At 43.1% G+C, this 12,500-nt stretch overlaps 2 protein-coding genes across 2 annotated transcripts in view; both read left to right on the forward strand.

The window, feature by feature from the left end:
• The window catches only part of LOC138976336 (beta-1,3-galactosyl-O-glycosyl-glycoprotein beta-1,6-N-acetylglucosaminyltransferase 3-like), a 7,273-nt gene extending 2,761 nt beyond the window's left edge, over positions 1–4,512 (forward strand). The window contains exons 3-6 of the mRNA XM_070349205.1: positions 451–630; positions 1,351–1,508; positions 1,988–2,211; positions 3,904–4,512. Coding sequence (XP_070205306.1) covers positions 451–630; positions 1,351–1,508; positions 1,988–2,211; positions 3,904–4,229 — 888 coding nt within the window. The 3' untranslated portion in view covers positions 4,230–4,512. The remainder of the gene's footprint in view (positions 1–450; positions 631–1,350; positions 1,509–1,987; positions 2,212–3,903) is intronic.
• Positions 4,513–7,946: 3,434 nt separating this feature from the next.
• LOC138976319 (uncharacterized) overlaps positions 7,947–12,500 on the forward strand; it is a 9,678-nt gene continuing 5,124 nt past the window's right edge. Inside the window, exons 1-3 of the mRNA XM_070349174.1 lie at positions 7,947–8,069; positions 8,769–8,822; positions 11,494–12,500. The exon at positions 11,494–12,500 is cut by the window's right edge and continues 128 nt beyond it. Of these exons, the coding sequence (XP_070205275.1) occupies positions 8,821–8,822; positions 11,494–12,500 (1,009 nt within the window). The 5' untranslated portion in view covers positions 7,947–8,069; positions 8,769–8,820. The remainder of the gene's footprint in view (positions 8,070–8,768; positions 8,823–11,493) is intronic.

Genomic DNA, 12,500 nt, shown 5'->3' on the forward strand with positions numbered 1-12,500 from the left:
TCGTTTTTGAAGCCATGAGTAATTGTTTTAAAGAAGAAAATAACACTGTGTTTGAACAATGGTAATGGTCTTCTAACTAGAGCGCAATTTACCCAAAGATGCAAGCCATTGAACAAACATTTTTAGAAAATAGATTAGGCCAAAAAAAAAAATAGGTCTGTTTACGGTAACATAGGCCCAAAAAATAGGGTCGGTAGGTCGGGATTTTTTTTTTTTTTTTTTTTTTTTCTTCCAAAAAACCATATTTTGACGTTATTTTGCCAAAAAACCAAGATTTTTTTTCTTCCCAAATGCCCAAAAAAAGTCTAGGGTCGCGCGAAAAAACTAGGGTCGGTCGGGTTACCGTAAACAGACCTATTTTTTTTTTTGGCCTTACCAACATCTTTTAGGTACGACGTTGGGACTCTCAAATGTTCACCAGCGAGATAAAACGAGCATTCTTTTTTTCAGGTAGAGCGTCTCCTGAGCGCCATCTACCGACCACACAACGTGTACTGTATTCACATTGATAAAAAGTCAGCCAGGCAATACTGGGACATTATGCAGCTCGTTGCCAGCTGCCTGCCCAATGTCTTCGTGTCCAATGTGTCTGTCGATGTCGTGTGGAGCGGGTTCACCAACCTTGAACCGGTAAGGGAGATAACTCTCTCGATCATTGATCTGTTAAATGGCATAGTTTTCCCTTTCATAGAAATGTTCAGAGGGGAGATCTTCGTCAGGGTGTATTGTTCACATGTTACCGTTAAGTATGACGATTTTTCCCTTCATTTAAACTGTGAGAGGGTAATTGTAAATCGTTGATTTGCGAAGAGGAATAACATTTTTGAGCATTGAACCAGAATGGTGACTTTCCAATCCTTCACTCCCTTGACATGGTGGGAAGGATAAATGTTTCAATCATTGGTCTGCTAATAATTAACATTTCCGAAAAGCGAGCCGTTCATCATGATAACGTTTTCCTTCATATTGAAACGGTGACAGGGTTAGCTTTGTCAATCAATGATCAGAGGAGAGGTTTAACTTTTGTCTTTATTCTAACGGTAAAATGTATCTCTTTTTCATGATCAAACTAGTACGGGGAGTACCTTTAACGATTATTCAACCGATAAGAGGGATCCCGATTAAGATGATGAAGATGATGATGATGATGATGATGATGATGATGACGATGACGATGACGATGACGATGATGATGATGATGATGATGATGATGATGATGATGATGATGATGATGATGATGATGATGATGATGATGATACAATCATAACTTATCCGTTATAAGGATTGACAATGGGTTGTAGAACAAATGCAAACCCTCTGCTCACTTAGATTATGTTTATATTCTCGCAGGAAATCATCTGCATGCGGCAACTGTGGGAACACAAGGTCAGGTGGAAGTATTTCATTAACCTGACCGGCCAGGAGTTTCCACTCAAAACCAACAAGGAGCTGGTTCGAATCCTCCAGGCTTTTCGGGGAGCCAACGATATAACAGGTGATCCAACAAGGTACGTATACGATGTTTGGTGGCTTGTTTGCAGACTAGTTTTGTTGGTTCGAGGGTAGCATATCGTCTTCTGTTTATGGAAACACCATAATATCCAGCATGCCTACTCAACGAAAGCGGAGTGAAGCTGACTATGCTCTCAGAGTATAGTTTGGGGAACCCAAATGGGCAAACGAGCTCACACGTAACAAGACAATTCTGGAACGCTGAAGAAGAAGAAGAAGACGAAGTCTTCTGTTTCATCTGTATCGACCGAGGTCGAGGTCTTTTTCGGTTTTGTGCCAGGAATCAGCCTGGCTGTACGTATATATTTGTCATAGTTCCAGGTCAACGAATATAATTATAATCTCACTCTTTATAACACGTACCCTGGTCACCTATGTGATGGTAAAACATGACTGTTTACACGTATAAGGCAAGTAATTTTAGATCACCATCAGATGTAACTCAGCAAGCAACTAACAAGTTATCCACATGCAGATTTCAACATCGATGGAGTCAGTTCCTGCCGGCCCCCTACAACCTGACGATCCACAAGGGTGATGTTCACATCGTGGCCAGCAGGGGCTTCGTAGACTATGTCCTACACAGCCACGTGGGCCAAGCGCTTCTCGAGTGGGTCAAACCCACAGCACATCCGGACGAATCCTACTTCAACACCCTGAACTACAACCCTCAGCTTGGAGTCCCTGGTTCTGTTTCGGGTGAGTGAGATAACCCTGCATAATTATCAATATTTAATCAGGCCATTCAACCACAACTGTGGATCACAATCCGCAATTTTTAGAGTGTCTGGCTTGGATTTTAGTAAGAAAATAGACCCTATACCACAACCCCGACAGCTCTGATTCACAACCCTTACTCACAACCAGATATATGCAACCACGATTTACAATCTGTAACCACATAATGAACCTAAACCCTGAATTAGAACCCTGACAAATAAGTCTACATCATAATCCTGAACCCCAACCCTGAAACACAACCCTGAATCACGCTTGTTCGACATTGCATTCACACACATTCAATCATAGGAGAGCGTCTATATATATATATATATATATATACGACTTGTGTCTGTCTGTCTGTCTGTCTGTGTGTGTGTGTGTGTGTGTGTGTGTGTGTGTGTGTGTGTGTGTGTGTGTGTGTGTGTGTGTGTGTGTGTGCGCGATGCACGGCCAAAGTTCTCGATGGATCTGCTTCAAATTTGGTGGGCATATTCAGGTATACCCGGGACAGGACACAACCTGGTCGATATTTCAACACGTGCTCTCAGCGCGCAGCGCTGAACCGATTTTGGTTCCACCTCAGCTACCCGGGCCCCCATACCGACACACCAAAGCCAAAGTTCTCGGTGGATCTTTTTCAAATTTGGACACCGTATTCAGCTACACCCCGGACACAATATCATCGATGAAATATTTCAACACGTGCTCTCAGCGCGCAGCGCTGAACCGATTTTGTTTTTTCTGTTCATTTCACCATTCCCAGTAACTCTTCCTTATCTTCTCCATGTTTTCAGCGTTTACCTCCCTTCCTTCGTATGGTGCACTATAGTATGAGGGGGCATCTTCGGATATTCCCGGCGTTCTGTTACTATTTTTAGAAGGTCACCGCATTGTCCAGAACGTAAATTGGACCCGTAAATTATCCTCACTGTAAAAGTGCAAAGGTCGAATCAATTTATAGCCACGCGAAAAATACACTGTCATCTATCTCTCTATATATACGGCTTCTCTGTGTTTGTGTGTGTGTGTGTGTGTGTGTGTGTGTGTGTGTGTGTGTGTGTGTGTGTGTGTGTGTGTGTGTGTGTGTGTGTCTCTATGTGGGCAACACCTGTGGATTGTTCAGTTCTGTTTGTGATGTGGTCTGGCGGCTTTTGTGTATTTGTATGTACTGGCCTTCCTTTGAGAAGCCATAACAGTTCAAAAGGGCTTAGAGATAAGCTCTATATTGCTCAATCCTGTTTGAGTGGAGTTCGCCTCCAAAGGTGATTAACACGGTTACATTCGTCGACAAGGATGGGACTCGATATGGTCAGGAATGGCATTATGGCCACTGAATCATTTTCGTGCTGTTCCCATTCCACGAATCTGGGAGGGACCTAAGCTTGGCGGGTCCATTGTTCGGACCCGGCGAAGCCGGCGTACGGCACTAAGTATTTCTTCCCGGCGAAGCCGGCTACCCGGCGAAGCGGGTATTCATCTAGTGTTACTATATTTATGCGTGAACCTATGTTTCATGTTTCATGTGTGTAGTCCTATGACAGTGTTCGTTATAATCGTTTACAGGCAGGCAGGTGTGCCAAAAAAAATGTCCATTTGTATGTACTTTTTTAATAGACAATAAAGTGCTGTTATTGTTATTGTTATTATCTTATTGTGTTTGCATTTCAGCTCACATGATTCACGGACAACAGGATTCCTTTGCTCGCTACAAGATGTGGAGTCACGCTAACATTCATCCTTGCGGAGGAACGTTCGTGAGACACATTTGTCAATTTGGGATCAAGGATCTACCACACTTGGCTTCGTCCTCCAAACTGTTCGCCAACAAGTTCACCTTCAACTATCACCCGCTGGCCCAGGTGTGCATTCTACAGTGGTACCGACACAAGGTTGGGCTGGAAGAAGCCGGAGAGCCACTGCCTATTAATATGGGCTTGTACGAACAATCACATCTCGTGAAAAACAGATACACTGGACCAGTCAAGATTTGGTGAACCATTTGTCAATGCGAGTTTGTTCTCAAATAAATGTAAGCACGATTAACATAGAATGTCCCACACATAATGCATGCATTTCTAAACGACGGTTAAGTGTGTATATAGTAGTTGGCTTGGAATTGTTGCTTGTGTGAATGGCTTTTAGTTTGTGCTTGAGAATGACGATTGACATGTAACTGGCTTATATTTCATTCGTTTCTGATCGACTTTTGACGTGTACGTGGCTTACAATACGCACACAGGCACAATACACCCACACACACACACACACCCACACACACACACACCCACACACACACACACACCCACACACACACACCATTCCACTCCTCACACATGATTTGCAATGCCTGTGACCGCCTCCAATGTTGACACCGTCACAATCAATAAAACTGTACCCAAACAAGATAGTTGAACTCACTTTCAAGCTGTCAATTGAGGGGACAGCATCATGTACTGTACATCATAAAGACACGACACAAGTTATTTCCCTTAAAAACCCGATAACGCACACATCAGAAATACCATTCGAACTGAACTGACGATAATTTGAGACACATACTGTTTTGATATAAGTGGCAAAGCAAAAGCACATATATGTAAGGACTTTCTTCCATGTGATAAGCATGGCCTTTGCTGAGACTAAATCCAGGCCATAGCATCGTACTAGTCAAAGCAGTGCATTTTATAAATTGGTGTGCGTTATGTGTTTGTGTGTGTGTGTGTGTGTGTGTGTGTGTGTGTGTGTGTGTGTGTGTGTGTGTGCGTGTGTGTGTGTGTGTGTGTGTGCGTGCGTGTGTGTGTGTGTGTGTGTGTGTGTGTGTGCGTGTGTATGTGTGTGTGTGTGCGTGTGTGATTCCCTTGAACTATAATCATATTTAAGCAATACTCTCTCTCTCTCTCTCTCTCTCTCTCTCTCTCTCTCTCTCTCTCTCTCTCTCTCTCTCTCTCTCTCTCTCTCTCTCTCTCTCTCTCTCTCTAAACAAAGAGTATGGTGATAGTTACGAGACAAAAACACCAATTAAGTCCTTTACAATTACAACTGTCAGTTGGTTCAACTCAAGTGAAGCAAGTTAGGGAACATAGATTTTTGGGTGTTACCATCGATCAAGAGTTGAAATGGCAAACTCATTTGAGTAATGTTTGCAAACTAGTATCAAAAAATGTGTACCTGTTATCAAAATTAAGGCATTACGCAGATTCCGCAGCAATCAAAATGTTCTATTACGCCCACATAATGCCTCATATAAACTTCGCATCGACACTTTGGGATAACTGCAGTGATGTTCATTTAAAAAGACTCAATTCCCTGCATCGCCGAGCTGCAAAACATATTCTGCATGATTTGAATAGGTCCACGGATAATAAACTAAAGCTCTTGAATTTCCTCCCCTTGAAAGACCAGTTGACGTTAAACAAGGCTGTGTTCATGTATAACATTCTAAATGACGACTGTCCTAAATAATTATTTGCAATCACATTTCAAACATGCCACAAAAAGATATGGGTCCCACAAAATCATCCCTCCTACACCTCACATAGACCTCTGCAAATCGAGCTTAGCCTTCTCGGGAGCGTTTCTCTGGAACTCCTTCCCCCAACAGATAAGAAATGCAACTTCAGTGAAAATACTTAGGAGACAGTCACGTTCACACATCATTCGTGAATGAAATGTCTTGTTCGATTGTTATTTTTTTTAAACATTTTGTACTAGTGTTAACGGATGTGTAGCTGATCGGAGCAACTTTATTACCAAATGAAAGCTATTTAACTATGTCAATGTAATTTTGTAATTTTTGAGTTCTCCTTATATAATTCCTTAAATGCACATTGTGTTGCATTCCATACAATGCATTTCTGTATTTTATATGATTCAATCTATATTTTGTACGTGCGTCCGTCTTTACGTGTTGTATCAATCAATCAATCAATCAATGACGCTTATATCGCGCATATTCCGTGGGTACAGTTCTAGGCGCTCTGCAGTGATGCCGTGTGAGATGAAATTTTATACGGCCAGTAGATTGCAGCCATTTCGGCGCATATTTACCTTTCACGGCCTATTATTCCAAGTCACACGGGTATAGGTAGACAATTATTAACTGTGCCTAAGCAATTTTGCCAGGAAAGACCCTTTTGTCAATCGTGGGATCTTTAACGTGCACACCCAATGTAGTGTACACGGGGGGAGGGTTCGGACACCGAAGAGAGTTTGCACACAAAGTTGACTCTGAAATAAATTTCCGCCGAACCTGGGATCGAACTCACGCTGACAGCGGCCAACTGAATGCAAATCCAGCGCGCTACCAACTGAGCTATATCCCCGGACAGGTTGGAAGAATAGGCTTTGCCTAAAACCTTTATCCTTTTGTAATAAAGTTCTGAGTCTGAGTCTGAGTCTCCCTCTCTCTAGCTCTCTCTCAAACAATCTCCTCAAAAGTTGTTGTGATGAATATGAAATATGTTTATTATTGATGATCCAAATTTTAGGTGATAGAATGATGAAGCTGAAAAAGTACGTGAGGCGGAATGCAGTAATGGTTCTGTGAATATGGTTACTGATGGTACCGAACAACCGTTCTGATCAAACACAATGATTTACACGTTTCTTACTAAACGCATATACACCAAAACAGTCAAAAATCGATTCCCATGAAGCTGACTCTCTATCTCACAAATACGTGTTTGATTATAAACAAAGTTTTGAGGTAAGAAAAGACCAAAAACTCACGATGATTATGATTGTGCCATCCAGAGAATGGTGTGACGTAATACAATGACAGCATGTTTCAAAAGAAGAAGACGTCATAACATTCCAAGAATGTTCGACGACATACATTATTTTGTTCTGAAAAAAACCCAGAGTCACGGAAAAGAGAACGTTTCCCCAACTCGCTTCAATAAAATTAATGGAAGAAAAAGATGCTAATACTGTATAAGTAACCTTTGGATACTACAGATACTATCTATCTAGCTTTTATATCTTTCTATCAAGAAAGAAGGAACATAAAGGAAGAAAAAGAAAAGAAAAACAAATAATTATATACAACATAACGGGTGAAAAAACACATTTCATGAATGAATAATTGCACAACAACAACAACAACAACAACATACACAAGAAAACTACATTTGATCAAAGCAATAGTTGAGACACTCGGCCAAAAATATTGGACCCGTGAGTCACCGTGTATCACATGTATGATGTATTTATTGTAACAATGAATAGCTCGATACTAACTCACGACGCCACTGCCTCCAAGACGTGCATATGTCGTGCCGAATTCACGGAATTGCCTAATCGCCACCGCTGTCGTCCATTTCGCGTAATCGGCAGCGTTTTGCCGAAAATGCGTAAACGCCTCTAAAACTTGCCCATTTTGCTAATTAATGTTCAACAAATCTTGTGTTTTGCAGTTCTAAAATGCCTTTGGTATCATCACACGTAGACAGGTAGATGCTGTAATGAATACAGTTTGCAATAAGTTATGACACGTTATGACAACAAGTATACTTTTCGTGCATGTTTGGAGCTATGGTCGAAAAAGACCAACGCAGACCATACTAACCAACATGGGGAGCTAACTCGTGTCTCGTTTATGCGATTGATTATATCAGCTATTTTAAAATTCCTTGTTATTATAAGTTTCAAATCGAGCGCCTGTTCTATTACAGCTAGTCACGTGACCTAGCTAGCTGTTTCACACGCCTACACGCCACTGTGTTGACGCCATAACATAATCAGGTCACACTGCTACACTGTCTTGGTGCTACGTGTGTATTTCAACAAACAAAACATATCAAACTGTGGAGGCTGTGTACTGTTCATCACAGCAGGTAAGTGTGTGTTTTGCTAAAATCAGCTTCTTAGACACCCCTAACTTTCTGCTGGGACGTGTGAATGAAGATGTGGGATAACAACTGAGCAAGTTCCTACTTTCTGTTTCCCGGAAATGTGTTTTCAGTTTGCTTGCATCGATCATAGCTGTGAACAACTTATGTCTTTGGAACAGGTATGCGATGCAAAACGCAGTAACGAATTATGTTTTGGCCAAAGAGTTTTAATGACTGGCTTGTGCAGAAGAGTAGAAATTCGTAGTGCATATAATACAGGTGTCTTATGTGTGTGCCTCTGATTTAATCGCAGTGTGTGTCAGTGTGTCCATCCCATGTTGTGTACAGCGCTGCCTTGCTGTCTGTGCTGGATGTTTTATCGCAGTGTGTGTCAATGTGTCAGTCCCATGTTGTGTATAGCGCTGTCTTGCTGTCTGTGTTAGATGCATAGCTGCCAACCCTCCTGGATTTTCCGGGAATCTCCCGAATTGTACAACTTCTCCCTCAGTCCCTGCTCATATTCAAGACTAAACAGTCCCCCTGGACCCCCTGCAGGTTCCTGGATTTTGACTTCAGAAGGTTGGCAGCTATGTCTAAGATGTTTTATCGCAGTGTGTGTCAGTGTGTTTATCGAGTGCTTCACGCAGTGTTTGTGCAACACAAGTCACAGAAAATAATTATGCTTCTCCTGTTTGCATGCAGAATGTAGGCCCCTACTTCCCTGTTTGACGGCAATGCGGCTTCCATTCATGAAATGTAAGTGTATGTGAGGTGTGTTCGATCCGACCGCTGTTCATGTTCGTTTCGACATTACTTTTGAAGTTGTTGATTCAGGGGTCGACACTAACTTATTTGGCCTGGGGCCACACTGGCCCCAGAGATGGAAATTGCTGGGGCGGAAAACAAAAATCTGGGGCCCACTCTCAGTATTCACGTGCGGCAATGCATTGTCTGTTTTTCTTCATCGTACTGAAGCCAGGGAAATTATTTCAACCATTTGACATTGACATTACGACAGCGCTTTTGGCTGCATCGGTCTCCTTTTTTCGTTTCTCTCCACCCTGTTCTTCATATTCATTTCCATGTCTTTTTACACCAGGGATGTGTCGCCACATTTTGCGTTTGGCATTTGAAGGCGATACTTATCTCTCACGCTAAAGAGCGCAATCTGGGAGTTATTTCCCTTGCGGCATTGTCCTTCGACGATTTCAATGTGTTTTTTTCTTGACTGCGGCATTGATCGTAACGTAAATTTCAGTGACGACTTTGACTGGCGATTTTTAGTGATTGGCTCTGGCATTAGAATTTTCGGTTTGTCATTGTTGGAATTTATCCTGGGGCGGAGTGGGCCCCAAGCTTCGGCAATGTTTGGGGCGGAACACAAAACTCTGGGGCGTTCCGCCCCCCGCCCCCGCTAATGTCGAACCCTGTGATTCATATCTTAGTTCCTCTCGTCTATTCATCAGAACAAATGTGTTGTTGTTCAGTTTGTGTAAATCCGTTCCGTTGTGTGCCTGTTTTTCTGCAGGGCATGTTCAGTGCTTCTTTTGAGTGAGTTCACCCGGTAGAGTTTCAAGTTACAAGCTAGGCCAGATATTGGTCGCATCCTGCGTTTTTGTGTGCAAAAAAAAAAAAGGTTTACTTGCAATTGCTGAATACCAGTAACTATAAAAATAATAATAATAATAATAATAATAATAATAATAATAATAATAATAATAATAATAACTGGACATTTTTAAGTGCCTAACCTATGGCTCTAGGCCCTTTACAAAAGAACATATATACATGTATGCAGAATAGAACAATTAAAAGTACAACCTACATCAAACAAATGAATCAATCATACAGACACAAATCACCACATGTACTGTTCACACAACTACAATGTGAACCACATGCATTAAGCAGTAGAAGAGAAACGACTTTTAATTGTTATATTTGCTCAGCTGTGTGTAGCAGGAACTACTATAGTTACATTAAGCCCATCATTTGATGACTGCTTTATATCGGTGCCATGAACTCATGTTTTCCACTTCTCATGCCAAGACACAGATGTGAACGTTGAGATACATCGTGTTCCATTCCGAGAGCGGAGAACTTATTTCTAGCATTTAAGCATAATAGCCATCAATACTTAACTGTTATATCGAAGTTGCAATCAGAGAATGCACAGACGTGTGCAGACAACACTTCCTGCAGCTTTCGCTGTTGTGCAATACCAGCAAATGTCACTGCTCTTGTAACATGTCCAGCTAGCTATAGAAAAAGGACACTTTAATCCGAAATGAAATTATAAGGCCCTGGTGTATGTGTCTTGTGGACCACCATTTCGGATCCAAGTGTCCCTTTTCTAATGCTGAACAAAACCTTTTGTTTATCTTGGTAAAAAGTAAACAGTGACGGGTACTTGAACACGGTTTTGCGTCAGATGCATTGGGTTTTTACTTAGAATCGGTCTTTAAATTGTTTTTTTTTGTTTTTTTTCGTTTATGTTTTTGATAAAATCTACATTCTGGCCTCAGAGAGATTTATTTAGTCTTACTGGCAGCTGTAAGCTGAACTTTCTAACCATGACTGGTCTGTATTCCATAAATGCTGCTGCTGTTGTTGTTTGTGTTGTTGTTGTTGTTGGTGTTGTTGTTGTTGTTGTTGTTGTTGTTGTTGTATCCCTGCTGTCGCTATTTCTGTTGTTGTCGTCATCGTTTCTGTTGTTCTTGTTGCTGCTACTGAAGAGCAGCATTTTCATTTAAAAAAAGCAGTGACAGCAGAAACCGCAGCAATAACTGCAACCAGAGTATTGGATGAAGTAGCAATAGTGGTATCGTCGACAGCAACCGAAACAGGAGTATAATAAGTAGAAGGAGCAGTGTAGTACTAGTACTAACTAAGTCAGCGAGTTCTTGTATTCTGTCAGGAATTGTTGCTTCTTCAGGGCCGGACCAAATGAGTTGTAAGGGGGGGGGGGGGGGGTTCCTCCTTTTTTTGGGGGGCAAATCAGCGAAGTGGCGAAGCCACAAGCGCGCGCCTGCAAAGCAGGCGCGCGAACTAGGGGGGTCCGGGGGCATGCTCCCCCGGAACATTTTTGAAAAACGGTTAAAATCTGTGCAATCTGGTGCATTCTGGGCCTTGTTTTGAGGGTTAAGAGCAGCATTGTGGGGAGGGGGGGGTTACCTTTTTCTCATCGGATTTCACATTGAATAAAATTTGTTAGAGACACACACAAAATTTATTTAAAAAAAACCAAAAAAAACAACCCACTCAAAGCAAGGTACATGCTTTTTCCAGGGGGGGGGGGGGGGGGTCCGGAACCCCTGGAACCCCCCCCCCCCCTGGGTCCGGCCCTGCTCCTTCCACGTTTGTTTTGTTGAACTGTTAGACCTTTTTTTTCTGTGCATTTACTTTGAGTATTTGTGTTGCTCCTTAGGGACTCACTCGTAACCATGGCAACTGCGGCAGGAACAGGTACAGCGGACAGTGACACAGAATGCTCCGTGTGTCACGAGCTGTTCAAGAACCCCAAACTGCTGCCCTGTGCTCACGTCCTGTGTCGCCACTGTCTTCTCTCCTGGCTCGCCTCCAACCCCGAGGCCCTCTGTCCGCTCTGCAGGGGCGCCATCGCGGACCCCAAAAAGAAAAGCAAGACGAAGGGGTGGGATGAGGTGGTAAACGCCTTGCCGGATGACGTTGCCATGGCAGCGCTAGTGGAGAGTACACGTGTACTGAGCCAGGACCATTTGTGTATTGTCTGTCAGTCAGTCGCCGTGTCCATCTGCCTGAACTGTAACGATATGATGTGCACGTCTTGCAGTCAGGCTCACGCTAAATTCTCAGCAATACGTCATCACAAAATAGAGAAGCTGTCCAGCATGACTGCGGATAAGCTAGCCGCCAGTCAGCCTGACCACTGCAGCGTGCACACCAGCAAGCCCTGCGAGCTCTTCTGTCCCACTCACGGGGCCGCCATTTGCCACCTGTGTGCCAGCGCAAAACACCGCGCATGCCCAGACCTGAAGGAACTGGCGGAAGCGGCAGACAAGTCACGTGAGGAGCTGAGTCAGATGGTGACGTCCCTGCTGACGGAAGAGCAGCATCTAGAAGAAGCTGTTGCAGCGTTGGAGCGCCACCTGGAGGCCACGGAGAAAGTGATGCAGGAAGCTGTTGCTGAGATTGACAAGACCTGCGACAAGCTAGAGAACTCCGTCAAGGAATGCAGACGTCGTCTGAAGAAGATGACGCTTGATGCCAAGGCCAAGGTCAAGGACACAGTATTGGCCATCAAGGTCACGTTGTTGGATCATCGAGGTAGGCTGACGTCACACCGACGTGTTGCTGATCGCACCACCAGAGGGACAAACAATAAAGGGATGTGTGACGTCACGGGTGCTCTGATGGGCCGTGTGAAGGATATACTGCACACCTGTGGTCAACGCC

This window comes from Littorina saxatilis, linkage group LG9, assembly GCF_037325665.1.
Source record: "Littorina saxatilis isolate snail1 linkage group LG9, US_GU_Lsax_2.0, whole genome shotgun sequence".
Taxonomy (NCBI): Eukaryota; Metazoa; Mollusca; class Gastropoda; order Littorinimorpha; family Littorinidae; genus Littorina; species Littorina saxatilis.